The sequence below is a fragment of the Misgurnus anguillicaudatus genome, chromosome 22, assembly GCF_027580225.2.
Source record: "Misgurnus anguillicaudatus chromosome 22, ASM2758022v2, whole genome shotgun sequence".
In the NCBI taxonomy this organism is placed as follows: domain Eukaryota; kingdom Metazoa; phylum Chordata; class Actinopteri; order Cypriniformes; family Cobitidae; genus Misgurnus; species Misgurnus anguillicaudatus.
Window position 1 is genome coordinate 38,647,353 of NC_073358.2, and position 13,486 is coordinate 38,660,838.

Genomic DNA, 13,486 nt, shown 5'->3' on the forward strand with positions numbered 1-13,486 from the left:
TTGTAGAAGTGTATGCGCAGCAAAAATCTGAAGATATATGATCTGTCTAAATAACATATGTTTGTTTGTCAGATTCAGTTCATAATACAGCAAAAAAAAAAAAAACTATTCTTAAAAGTTAATTCTTAAAGGGATAGTTCACACACAAAAAGCTAATTTTGTTATGAACCCATATGATTTTCCTGGGTAGGGTATTAATACAATTAAATTGAATTATGTTTATTATGTGCGGATTCAAATGTGTACAATGTGTCACGTCGCGATCAATAATGAGAAAATTGAGAACCACTGATGCTTGGCATTATGTGACGCATTTTGACATGTCATATTTTAATCTGCCTGAATGTTAAATAGTTTGAGGGCTGCGTCCGAAAAGATTACCAGTAAATGATTTAAAATTCAGTCTTTTCCTTACACACGGATATCGTATGGCTTTCAAGGGATTTTAATATAGTGTATGAGCCAAATGGATTACTTTATTGGTACTGTTGTGGTTTCCTCTAACTCTCTTCTTTCAGGCTAGTGATATGGTTGCCAGATATAGAAACTTTAAAAGTTTGTCTTTAAATAATTTACACGACAGATGCATTTAGGGTAATTTTAAATGAGTAAATAAAAAGAGTTTTGTACTTGGACAATACATCCGGTATCAGTCTTGTATGACATCTATCATAATTATTAACATATGAACAGCTCAGATGCAAAACCCGCTAAGTATGTCTGGCATGGTTTATATCAAACTTTTAATTGATTCTGACAAAAAAAATTTTTATTTCCGAATGGCCTGAGGGCAGGATTAAAGGGACACTTTATCCATTTGCATTAAGCTTTATATAGTTAGAAACCCAGTCATGTTTTTGAATGGTCACGCATCATTCCCTCTGAGACAGGAGAAATATGGATTTCAGTGTTGCACTTCCTTCTTTCAATGATGTAAAAATCATCATTTTGCATCATTGAAGGAAGGAAATCCTATATCTTTGTAGAGGGAGTGAGACTACAAACAGTCCTTTTCTCGGTCAAATAGGCACCAAATTCGAAATTTATGTTACATTTTGACTACAAATATGATCCACTTTTAATAAAGATTAATTTGTCCACGGGTGAAATGCTCCTTTAAGCAGATTTGACACGAAAGTATTATGAATGTATAAGCTTAGTACATGTAGTACGTGTTGAGAGTATTCAGTTAATATCTTTATCACAATTTTGAAGGAGGTGGTGTTTAGGGACTTTTGCATCTGAGTTCCTTATTTAATTTTTGTATGTTATTAACATTTCATTTCTGCTAACAGGCTGTTCACGCTCACTGACACACAATCACATATATTATAAACCCACATACACTGACTGTGTGGGAGTCATAAGTGTACCAATTTATTTGATTGTAGCTCTCTGGAAAATTTGTATCTGAGAACACGATGTAAGATCATAACAATTGTAATTCGTTTTAACAACTACAGAACTGAAAAGATATGGCAGCCAACTGTGATAATGAATGTACTGTTACACTACACACACAAATCACATATACAGACACAGCAACAAACATACATCCCGAAATACAAAGTTTAATCAGTTGTTGACATATATTGTCAATAACAAATATAACACAATAACATGTTTGTATTATTGGTTTTGATACTCTGTGTGTGTGTGTACTTGTTAATGGGTCTGTTTTATTTGTGTGCATGCTTATCTTAACAATTATTTTCTCTCTCTCTCTCTCTCTCTCTCTCTCTCTGGCAGTCTGCTCTCAGTTCTCCAGGGGTGTGTATGCAATATTTGGATTCTACGATAGGAGGTCAATGAACACATTAACGTCGTTCTGTGGAGCTCTGCACACCTCCTTCATCACTCCATCATTTCCCACGGACACAGATGTGCAGTTTGTTTTGCAGATGAGGCCAAGCCTCAAGGGGGCGCTGCTCAGCTTGCTAGCCCATTACAAGTGGGAAAAGTTTGTCTATCTGTACGACACTGACAGAGGTGAGATAACACACACACACATTGTCGCACACGTAAACATCCATGTATGCATACATGAACATACGCATACACATGCATACAAATATTTATTTACTTAAAGTAAACATGTATCATAATTTTCTCACTTTCATGTTGTTTTAAACCTGTATGAGTTTCTTTATTCTGTTAAACACAAAATAAGTTTTTTTTTATAAGTTATGGTTTTTAACTTTTAGGAATTATCCCTTTAAAGGGGCCGTGTGTACATTTTAGAAGGATCTTTTGACAGCAATGCAATATAATGTAGATAACTATATTTTCAGTGGTGTATAAAGACCTTGTTTGTCCTGTGAAGGCTACCGTAGCTTCTCTATGTGCTTCGAAAGGGAGGGGCGCAATTCGCCACCTCACCACTAGATGCCGCTAAAATCTACACACTGCACCTTTTAGGAACAGGATGAATCGATTTTATTCAGCTCTTATCGAAAAATTACAAAAACTGGTGACATCTGTACTTTGACACAACACATTGTGAGGTGCCAGGTTTAAATATTCACACTCTTATGAGATTTGAAAGGTGGTTGGTTGGGGAAGAAGACTGGTCAAAGACATTAGACAAATGTAATTAAAAAACAGTTTATCATAAACAAATGTCAGTGTAGCAAATATACAAAATGTATTTTGCATTTACATGTATGCACTTAATGCCGAGTTCAGGCTGCATGATTGTCAAACTAGTTTGGTTACAGATGTTTTCACACTGCCTGATTATCTGGGGTAGCGTTCAGTCGATGGATGGAGTTTTCATACTGCACGACTTTACCGTAGGAAGAATCGCCAACAACTTTGTCCCGTTCCGGAAACTACGTCTCACAACCAAACGCACGCAAATAAAAATGGTCGTCCGCGAGAAGCTTACCATAGTAATTGCATGTGCGCTCAATTGCAGCAGAAACAAGAAGAAATAAAGATTATGAAGGAGGAAATGTTTGGAGAGACACCTCCCCGACTTACAGCTGTCCTGTATGTTGCTCTCTCATTGGCTGTAGGTCATCGCCGATGTTATTTTCAGTCAAAACACATTTCACACGGCATGATATAGTTATGTGTATTATATTGCACTTCTGTTAAAGGCGGGGTGCATGATTTTTGAAAAACACTTTGAAAATGGGAGTCGGGACGAGTACCAAAACACACTTGTAGCCAATCAGCAGTAAGGTGCGTGTCTACTAACCGACATCGTTGCCTGGGTTGCGTATGTGTGGGGCGGGTCTATCAAAAGAAGGTCCAGATTCTCTTGGGGTAGGGACGTGTTTGTTTACGTGATTTCAAATATCAACATTGGCTTTCAGAGATCATGCACCCCGCCTTTAAAAGATCCGATTAAAAGTTACACAATGCACCTTTAAAACCACTTGTTTTAGATAATTGATAGGGGTGTTAAAAAATAGTATAATACCCTACCAGAGCAGATTGTTTCATATCACCTTTAACATGATATGAAATTGCAGGTGCTTGACCACGTAGCGCTTTCCGAAGTACAACATCTGCTTTCATATATCCGCATTTCAAGAAAATCACTTGAAGTATTATGAAAAATAGAGTGCAGACAGCATCAATCTCTTACCGCCCTTGAACTCATCCATCACAGTCAGCAGGAAGTTGGGCAGGCGGTGCCAAACTTTAAATGGGTTTACATCACCACAGGGATCTCGCATCTGCTAAATATGATAAACAGTCAAGCTTAGCGCACATGAACCACACATTGAGCGCTGTTCAGACAAGTAGATGCAAAATCGTTACAAAATTATTATTCGATTTTAGCTTGTACAGTGTTTATAACTAGATGTTTCACTTTGTGTAATTAAAAAAGTAATGTTTAATGAACTTACCTTTAATAAAGAGCAGCTTAGCACACTCTGCACTTACAGTACTACTAATATGTATCACGGATGTTTCCCCTGGGAGGGTGAGCAAGGCAGTGCCTGCTAGACAAAATTGGAAGAAAAAATGATCGACATTACAAAAGAACAACAGAAAAATGTTATAAAATATAAGAATTCTGTATAAATCATTCCTTTTTCTTAAGTAACAGTGACAACAGCAGATAGTGTTTCAGAGGCAGTTAGCATCTGTTTTGTCTCTGTTGAGCTTACATACTAAGGTCCTGAAGCTTGCAGTGACTGTGAAAGGCAGAATTTATCCTCCATGATTATCCTGTCAATATGATAATGCACGATTAATATAATCTCAAGAGTAAGTTTAATAGTGTTTCATATTCCTCCCCTAAACTGTGTAAACATCAAGGCTTTTTCAGAAATCCACCACATTCTTAAAAAATAAAAGGTATGAAAGAAATGTTTCTTCTAAGAACCTTTGACTGAATGGTTCTTTGAGGAACCAAAAAGGGTTCTTTTATGGCATCACTGTGAAGAACCTTTAAGCACCTTGATTTTTAAAAGTGCACAAGCCACTGGTATGCGTGTCTGTTGTATTCTCACCAAGCTGTCAGTCTTGATTAATTGGTCACAGCTAAACACCCTGGCGGCCTGGCAGTCCAGGACGCATGCTAATTAAAATAGTGATTGAGTGTGTATGTGTGTGTGTGTCCTATAATGAATCCTATCAGAGCCCAAAGAATAAAACAAGGCTGGATTCCTGTCATGTATGTGGGCTTAGAGCTGAAGATAAATATATAATAGATGTTTTTTAAGCATGGCTTGAAAACTGGCTTTTATTTGGCTATTTGGTCTTCTTGTTTACTTCTAAGGTAAAATAAAATGTACAGTCTCTCTCTTTCTAGAATATGAACCAAAAGTATTGATGACTGACACAAGATGGAAATGTTTCTCTAGCTTAGTTGATTGTGGCATGGCCAAGTTCATAGGTTTGATTCCCAGGGAATGATTTTTAAATCTGTGCAAAAGTCTTCGGCCACCATTGTGCCATTTGATTTGTTGTTGTTGCAATGGTATAATGACACATATAATTATATATTTGTCTCTTTATTAGATAATACATAAGGTATATGCATTATTAAAAAACTGAAGAGAATCTGATCAAACAGTTTTATAAGCTAAAGTGTCAAGTATTTAGTTTGAGCTCCCCTTACACATGCGCAATAGCAGAAACGTGCAGGCTCTTTTAAAGAGCACCTATTGTCTGATTCACGATTTTACATTTCCTTTGGTGTGTAGGTGTGTATTAGTACATGTCAAGGTTTTGAACCTGTTCACGGAACAAAAACGGAAAAAACAGAAACGTTTTGCAAGGAACAGAACCGAAACCAGAAACTTAAAAAATATATATGTTCTGGAACAGAATCGTTAATACCGTTATTTTTTTCATTCTTTGACAAGATTTCTGTGCAATATGAAGTTCACTTCCGGTTGTAGTTGACTGATTGGAGACTTAAGAAGCTTGCCAGCAGCAAGTAGCCTACTCAAGCCCAAGTCCCTAATGCTCAATCATGAGAGGTAAATGATGTAGGCCAGTGGTTTTCAAACTAGGGGCCGCGAGATGGTGCCAAGGGGGCCCCAGTTTTATGACATTTTATGAAATACATTAATTTATCATGAATTCTGTGTAATTAAACCTAAAAAAAATAAGGCTACTAACCAAAAGCATACTTTTTTGTATAATTTAATGTTTTTTTATTAAAATGTTGAGTTTTAGAACAGTTTTTGTCACAAATTTTCTTTGGGGGGGCGCGAAGGAATGCACCGTATACAAGGGGGGGCCGCACGCTGAGTTTGGGAACCACTGATGTAGGCTACCAAGTATCTCAAGATGTTTTTTTTTTAATACTAATTAGTGGTGTAACAGACCGCAGTTGATCCGTGATCCGTACAGATCATAACCCACGGTTCGGCTCGCATGCGATTTGCTGATTTGTAAGCAAATTTTAATAGGGTGAAAGTTGATCATTTGCACGTGTTTCAATGGCTTGCAAATGTTAACACTTAAGTGATTTTAAACAATTTAACCACAAAAAGGTGCTAAAGTGAGCAATTTTCTGTATGCACAGATGGACATGCTGTTGAATGTGTCCGGTCCAACTCCAATCAAATGTGATTATCCCTATGTTCTTCAAAGATCAGAGCTCTTGATGTATAAACTTGAGAGAGAGTTGCGCTACTGTGTCTCATACTTTAAAATACATTCACTTTATGTGGCGCGATTGTTTATGCTGCATCTTCTTCCCGAAGCGTCGTTTGGAATTTATTTTCCGTCTGTGTGCGTGCACGTGTTTAAGTGCACTCAAAGGTGCATACACGGAGAGACGCGTTTCAAAAAGCAAGCGAACAATCTATCTGTTCTTGACAGGACACTTACAAACAAAATGATGTTGAAATACCATAGTATTCTTTTTCTAATAAAAACATTTGTTTGCCAATGAACGACATGGCAGAGATTGTCCTTGTCTTAATTCATGTATAATGCTGAAACAAATGGCATGTCAGAATTACAGTTATGCCGCTTACATAATGTAGCCTTTGATGACAAAATAGAAACTTAAGGTAAATTATAATAGTTTATAATGGTAGACTAATAGTTTAAGTTTAATGTCCCACAGCTGACATGGAACGTTATTAACCGGTTCAGGAACGTCAATTTTAGGGTTGAACCGAAAAACGTTAAAATACTGTTTCTGTTCACAACGAACCATTTGGGAAAAAAATCTGGTTCAAAGCCCTGGTACATGTTAACGATATGCAAAAGGTACATACCCCAAACATTCGTGCATTTTAGGAAGAGAGTGAAATCTGGAGTTAAAAAAATGTACGGTATGTGGAATATAATGTGTTCTTTAATCATAAACCACGTGAATGCATTGTATTATACCAAATACACAAAATAATGTTGTTTTAAGCAATGAAATAGGTACTCTTTAAACCTAAATGAGATGAAACCCAATTTTCTAATTCTAATCTAATGACTTCAGGACTTCAGTCTCCTCATAAGAGTTTAAGATGTGCTTAGTGTCAATGGGTCATACTAAATGTCGACTTTTGCCTGAAGAAGCTGTTTTGTTCTAAAAAAAAATTGTGTGTGTACATATTTCCTGTATTTTCTGTTTAAATCGTAATAAAGAGAACAAAAATAAATATGACTGGTCATTAAACTTTGCTAAAACAACAAACCTTGTGGTGGCCTAAGTTTGTAGCACAGTACTTAAGGTTTACATGTCGTAAAAGGTGAGATTAAATTAATGGGTAATTTAAAAATGCTTCGATACTCTTTCAAACACATCAATAATGCTTTAATTGCGAATCCCTGTCAGTTCATAGTAAATAAAGTTAAAGAGGTCATCTGTATCTGAGAGAAGAAACCTTATCTTATTGTAAAGGGAAAGGGGTCGCTGCAAGTGGGTCCTGATTTTTTGCATGACAAACATGATATGTAAGCAGTAAGTGGATCAGATCTATAGTGCAGCGTATCTGATACATTGTAGGAAGGACCGAATGCATGCACAAACAGAAAATATGTATAATTCCAACAAAATATGTGTTTTGCATTAGTAGCGTTAGCGCAGAGTTGCAGTAATTATGTTTAGCATCTCTTCTTCTGCCTTCCTTCAGATTTGCACTGCATCAGCAGTTCATGTGTGCTCTCAGACCACAGAGAGGGAAATAAAGCACTACTTGCTCCATCATTCTGGCCCAAATCTGCCCTGTTAATGCTTTCACACAGGTCCTGTAGAACTGTGTTTTACACCATGTTTTATTCTCTTGTTGTCGTTCTTTTCTAGGGTTTTCCATCCTACAGGCCATAATGGAGTCTGCAGTGATGAATAATTGGCAAGTAACAGCGCGTTCAGTGGGAAACATAGTGGATCCGCTGGAATACAGACGTATCATTGAAGAAATGGACCGCCGTCAGGAGAAGCGTTTCCTTATTGACTGTGAGGTTGAACGTATTAACAGTATTCTGGAGCAGGTACATATAAAACACCTATCTGTCTGTCTGTCTGTCTAAAATATCTTCTGTCAGGCAACTATAAAAAGTGTTTCAGGTGGTAACTCTTCAATTAAATGGGGTTATTCAATATAAAAATATCATTATCAGTGAATATGAATCTGATATGAATACAGTAGAGATTATATCAGTGAGAAAAATGTGTAAGGTCGTATCAGAACTACACACTTTGCAGTGTATCTAGGCTGTGGTTGGGTATCAGCCATTTCTGTTTTTGGATGCAATCAATAGCTTTCTAAAATTCAACTGTCATTGGCAAAAAAGCGAGTAAAAATAATGTGCGAAGGTGTGCATGTGTTTGTGGAAGTAGGGCACAGCGTCCTGTAACAGGGGAACAGTGGGAAAACTAAAAATACTCCCTTTCCTCTCATCTGAAAATATAGCTCTCAAAGGTCCTGTTACATTCACCTATTCTGTTTGTCTTCTTCACTCTCTCTGTCTGTTTTTACCCTCTATTTATTTTCATGGTCTTACACATATACCCATATACACACAAGAATAGCAGAGAATGTGTGTGTGTATGTCAGTGGTAGGTCACACGGATAATGAAATCCATGAGCGGATCAATCAACGTTGAGAGAAAGCTAATCAGAGCATGACGCTTTCAGCAGACTGACTGTCTGCTGCTATTTGAAAATCAATAATTGTGTGTTTCTGTTTGTGTATGTGTGTGTAGTTGGGTCGTATCTTTTGTGTTGTGTATAAGAGTCAGCAAAGCTGTATGAAACGAAAAATTTTAATTTTGTCATTGACTCAACTGCCTACATTGAATAGAAACAATAAATAATAACAACACACTCATGTGAGACTTAATATTATAGTTTCACCTGACCTCACCAAACAGGTTCAAGCAAGAGAATTGAGATTTCGAGTGTATTAATCTCTCTCTGATCATCTATAAGCAATAGTTACTTATTTTGCCATTTAAAAACATTTAAAATACAAATATCCATAAAAGGGAATGTGTTATAATTTTTAAAAGATTGTTCACCCCAAAATGAAAATTGTTTCATCATTTACTTCCTTATGTTGATTTAATCCTGTATAAGTTTCTTTATTCTGTTAAACACAAAAGAAGATATTTTGAAAAATGATGGTAAACACTGATCTATGTGCCTCCCATCATTGTGATGGGCATGTCTGCCCAGCAACCACCAACCGCTTCCCTTTATTTCACTTTTTTACTTCATATCAAATATTTTTGAATGTACAATTTATAGTATTTTTTTCTACTGGATCGCCAAAGTCTGCCTAGCCGCTTCTCTAACTTTTAATTGTAAACATTTTTAATTACCATAAAATTTTATAATATATTATTTAATATAATATGTCTTCTATAGGATCAGCTAAGTCTGGGTCTCTTGCAATGATTTTTTCCCCAATTTTTTTTTCTCCTAGGAGTTTTTTTAACCCCTTGGAAGTCAGCTGACATTAGTTAAACTTAGAACTTTCCTCTATAGGTTACATTATTACTGTGGTTTCAATTGTTATTATTAATGTAAAGCTGCTTTGGAACAGTTAAACAATTTTAAGAAGTGCTAATAAATGAAATTGAATAAAATTGGTTTGAATTGAAAGTAATAGTACCCATTACTATTGATGTCAATGGGGAAAAATAATATGAAAGTCATGTGTGGTTATAATCATTTATCAAAATGTTTTCTATCCCTTTAAAGGTACAATTTGTAAGATATTTGCAGTAAAATATCCAAAAACCACTAGGCCAGTGTTATATATATTGTCCAGCTGATTACTAGCAATATCTATAATGTTTTCAACTACTTGTAAATTATGAGAAAATTTCCATTCTAAACAGTGACATGGGGCAGTGCAGTTGCCTGAAAATTACGTTAATATCCGCAATACCCTTTGTTACTGCCTTTACTCATGTGAAGAGTTTCGCTGCAAAACGAGATAACTCCGTTTTTAACATTTTTGTCAAAACATGTTTATTATTATGTTATCATGTTATTATTTTGTTATATGGTGCTAATTAGCTGTATTTTTTAAGTTATGAAAGTTTAAATCAAAACAAACCAACTGCAGTTGAATTGATATTGGAATGCACAACCAAAAAACCAAAATTCAGAAAATTAAAAAAACTGAGTTATCTCGTTATCTCGTTTTGCAACGAAACTCTTCATGTAGAAACCACATGACAACGGTGTCACAGACAAATGCGGAAGTAATAGCGTCTGTCGGGCCACTCGCTTGTTTATACATTTTTTTATCTAAACACTGTGCTGTGTTAAAACGCAATCGAATTGAACTAATACTGGAACATCAATGACTAACAATTGCGTTTTCAACATTACATGAAACCTTACATAATGAAATAAAACAATGTCATCAAATTCAAAAAAAAAAAAAAAAAAAAATGACCTCATGTGTTAACATGATTTCTCGTTACCGTCTGATTGATGGTCATCAACGGTTGAGTTAAAAACAACAAATCCCATCATTCCACGCTGCTTCCGAGCGTTATTAATAGGGATGCACCGATAGGATTTTTTTTGGACCGATACCGATTTAAACAGACAACTTCTGGCCGATGCTGATATTAAACTTGTGTACAATACTATACAGTTGGTCTATTAGCTAGTTTATTTCTGCATCAAATTATTTTTACTGAACATGGATTGGATCTAATTAACATTCAACTGACCATATAAATATTGCTACTTCAAAAAAAGTTGGACTTCTTTTCCCCCACTAAAGTGCAGTTTGTTTCTTTTATTGTCCAAGACATTTTAGCCAGCACAACAAAGGTATTCTGTCGATGCTTAAGTATAGTGCACACCAGAACATTAAATCATTTTAATTGAACAACACACATGCAACTCATTGCCTGTATGCGGTTAATTAATAAACAATCGGTATCGGCCTTTCTCGTGCTATTGCCGATAGTTTCAAATTCATCAAAAATCGGCCGATAAATATCGGCGGCCGATACATCGGTGCATCACTAGTTATTAATCTACGTCATTGTTATTGTTTTGATTGTGCGCCCTCTAGAGGTGCAGATTATAAGAATTGCATCTATAAAGAGCACCAATTATCTGATTTAAGATTTTACATTTCCTTTGGTGTGTTAGTGTGTATTAGTACATGTTAACGATATGCAAAAGGTACAAATCCCAAAGTAAACGATGTCGCAAGTTATCGTTTCCAATGTAAATCTCTTTTCTTGGACTACAACAAACACACGGATTGTAGGCAACAGTTTACTTCATGGGATTGGTTATGTAGTAATGACCAACATTATCATAATTAATCCTGCTTCGGACTCACAGCCTGTAAATTAACTCCTGTTAGCATTGCATTGTGACCGAATCTTTCAAACATGGTAAGGAGCGGCTGACATCAGAGGTATTCAGGCCAATCACAATGTACAGATTAGCTGGCCAGTAAGGGACACAGCACTTTTCAAATCAATGAGTTTTGTACAAAATCCGTGCATTTCAGGAAAAGAGGAAAATCTGGAGCTACAAAAATGTATGGTGGAAAATAATGTGTTTTTTCAACCATAAACCATGCAAACACATTTTATAATACCAAATACACAAAATAATGTTGTTGTTTTTAGCATTGAAATAGGTGCACTTTGAGTATTAGCATTTAGGTTCAGCTACTTGTTAGTAACATTACATATTGTAAGTACAACCACAGTCAAAAATGTTGGCAAAATGGATTTTTCTTCTTATTTTTTGGGTAAGTAATAATTATTTGAACTTCTTATGACTAGTTACTGCTGTTAGCATGAAGTGTCCTTTTCTGTCCCCTGATTCCTATGAACAGTGTAAAATCATTTCACTGAGGCAGAAAAATATTTCCTTAAGGGGAGAAATATAAATGCAATAGGAAAAGGCAAAATGCCATCAATTGAAATCTCCTTAAAAATGTCACTTATATCCCGACATTCCCCCCAGTACATTTACAATTAATAAAACTATTAATAAAACAGTGCCTGTAGTTACAGAATCACCCTTGGCAGCTTAACAGGGTTATGGTTTTTTGCCAGTTTCATCTGTCATTCAGTAATTGCACCTCATGATCTGAATACACAATCAAATATAAGGCTGTCTGACACTCTTTCCTTCTTTTCTTACCAGGTCCTGATCTCAGGGAAGAACAGTCGAGGATATCATTACATCCTGGCTAATCTTGTAAGAAAACAGACACAAAGAGTACTCTTGCTTGAGATGTTTTTGGGTGACCGTTCATCTTTAACCGTTGACTGTTGTCCTCAGGGTTTTTCTAACATGAGTTTGGATAAGGTGTTTTCGGGCGGCGCTAACATAACCGGCTTTCAAATCGTAAACCCGGAAAGCCCAATCGTGCAGCAGTTCCTCCAGCGGTGGGACCGACTCGACGAGAGAGAGTTTCCAGAGTCTGCAAACACTCCACTGAAGGTCTCTCTCTCTCTCTCTCTCTTTATTTATATGCACATTTATGTGCATTTGTAATGTGTTTGTTTGTGAATCTTTCTAGTGTGTTATTATGCTTAATTTATGGTAACATATTTTGACAAGTTAAATTTAGCATTCATGCAGTAGTTTCATTAACCGGCTCTTGTTGTTTTTTATGCACGTGTGGATACAATTTTATTTCATAAACTATTTGCCAAGTGTTTGCCATCTTTTAACTGCAAAGCGTCACAGAAGCTACACATAACGTGCAGTGAATTACATTTTGTTGTGTTTTTTATCTTTTGGGTGGGTGCATTTTGCAGCTTTCCGGCGTAATATTTGTGTCTGTTTGTTTTTTTAATGTTTAGTACACCTCTGCCCTGACTCACGATGCCATCCTGGTATTAGTTGAGGCATTTCGATATTTGAGACGTCAGCGTGTGGATATTTCCCGCCGAGGGAGCGCGGGCGATTGCCTCGCCAATCCGGCTGTTCCGTGGAGCCAGGGAATCGACATTGAGAGAGCTCTCAAAATGGTAGGAGAGGTCCACAAAGGGGCCTCATCCACCCCATAGACAGATATTAACAGAATATTTAGATTATTTATTGGCAGTGAATGTGCATTGTTGTTAGGATATTGATGTAAGGAATTGATTTGTTGTTATTTTGTGGGTGTTACTGTTGCTCCTGTGTGCTTTCATCCTGCAGGTACAGGTTCAGGGTATGACAGGAAATATTCAGTTTGATTCGTTCGGGCGGCGATTAAATTACACCATTGATGTGTATGAGATGAAACATGGTGGACCAAGAAAGGTTAGTGGGTCTAGAAGGACAGTGTTACAGCCATAGACATTATATATGTAGACGTCTCATGACGTGCTGGAACGTAATCCAGCGTCGCCCCGTATTGGTTGAGTCATTTGGAGTCAATGGAGAGCGAGCAACTATGCCCATATTTTGTGCAGTTTACGGTTGCAATAACCAGTGCAGTATTGATACCAGATTACCTTTCACAAGTAAGATTGAACAATAATTTTGGTTACTTTACCATTTATAATATTATGTCATCGTAACTAACGTTACTTACGTGTAACCGACCATGTGAAAATTTGGTAAAAATTTGGGTTTGA

The 13,486-nt window shown here is 36.4% G+C and overlaps 1 protein-coding gene across 8 annotated transcripts in view; it reads left to right on the plus strand.

Moving 5' to 3' along the window:
• Positions 1–13,486, plus strand: part of gria3a (glutamate receptor, ionotropic, AMPA 3a) — a 56,181-nt gene that overhangs the window by 10,275 nt on the left and 32,420 nt on the right. For all 8 annotated transcript variants that reach the window (XR_008642976.2, XM_055198928.2, XM_055198932.2 and 5 more), the window contains 6 exons: positions 1,750–1,989; positions 7,721–7,908; positions 12,060–12,113; positions 12,198–12,359; positions 12,725–12,892; positions 13,065–13,169. Coding sequence is in view for 7 of the 8 variants with exons in the window: in XM_055198928.2 (XP_055054903.2) it covers positions 1,750–1,989; positions 7,721–7,908; positions 12,060–12,113; positions 12,198–12,359; positions 12,725–12,892; positions 13,065–13,169 (917 nt within the window). In the remaining variant the exon portion in view is untranslated. The remainder of the gene's footprint in view (positions 1–1,749; positions 1,990–7,720; positions 7,909–12,059; positions 12,114–12,197; positions 12,360–12,724; positions 12,893–13,064; positions 13,170–13,486) is intronic.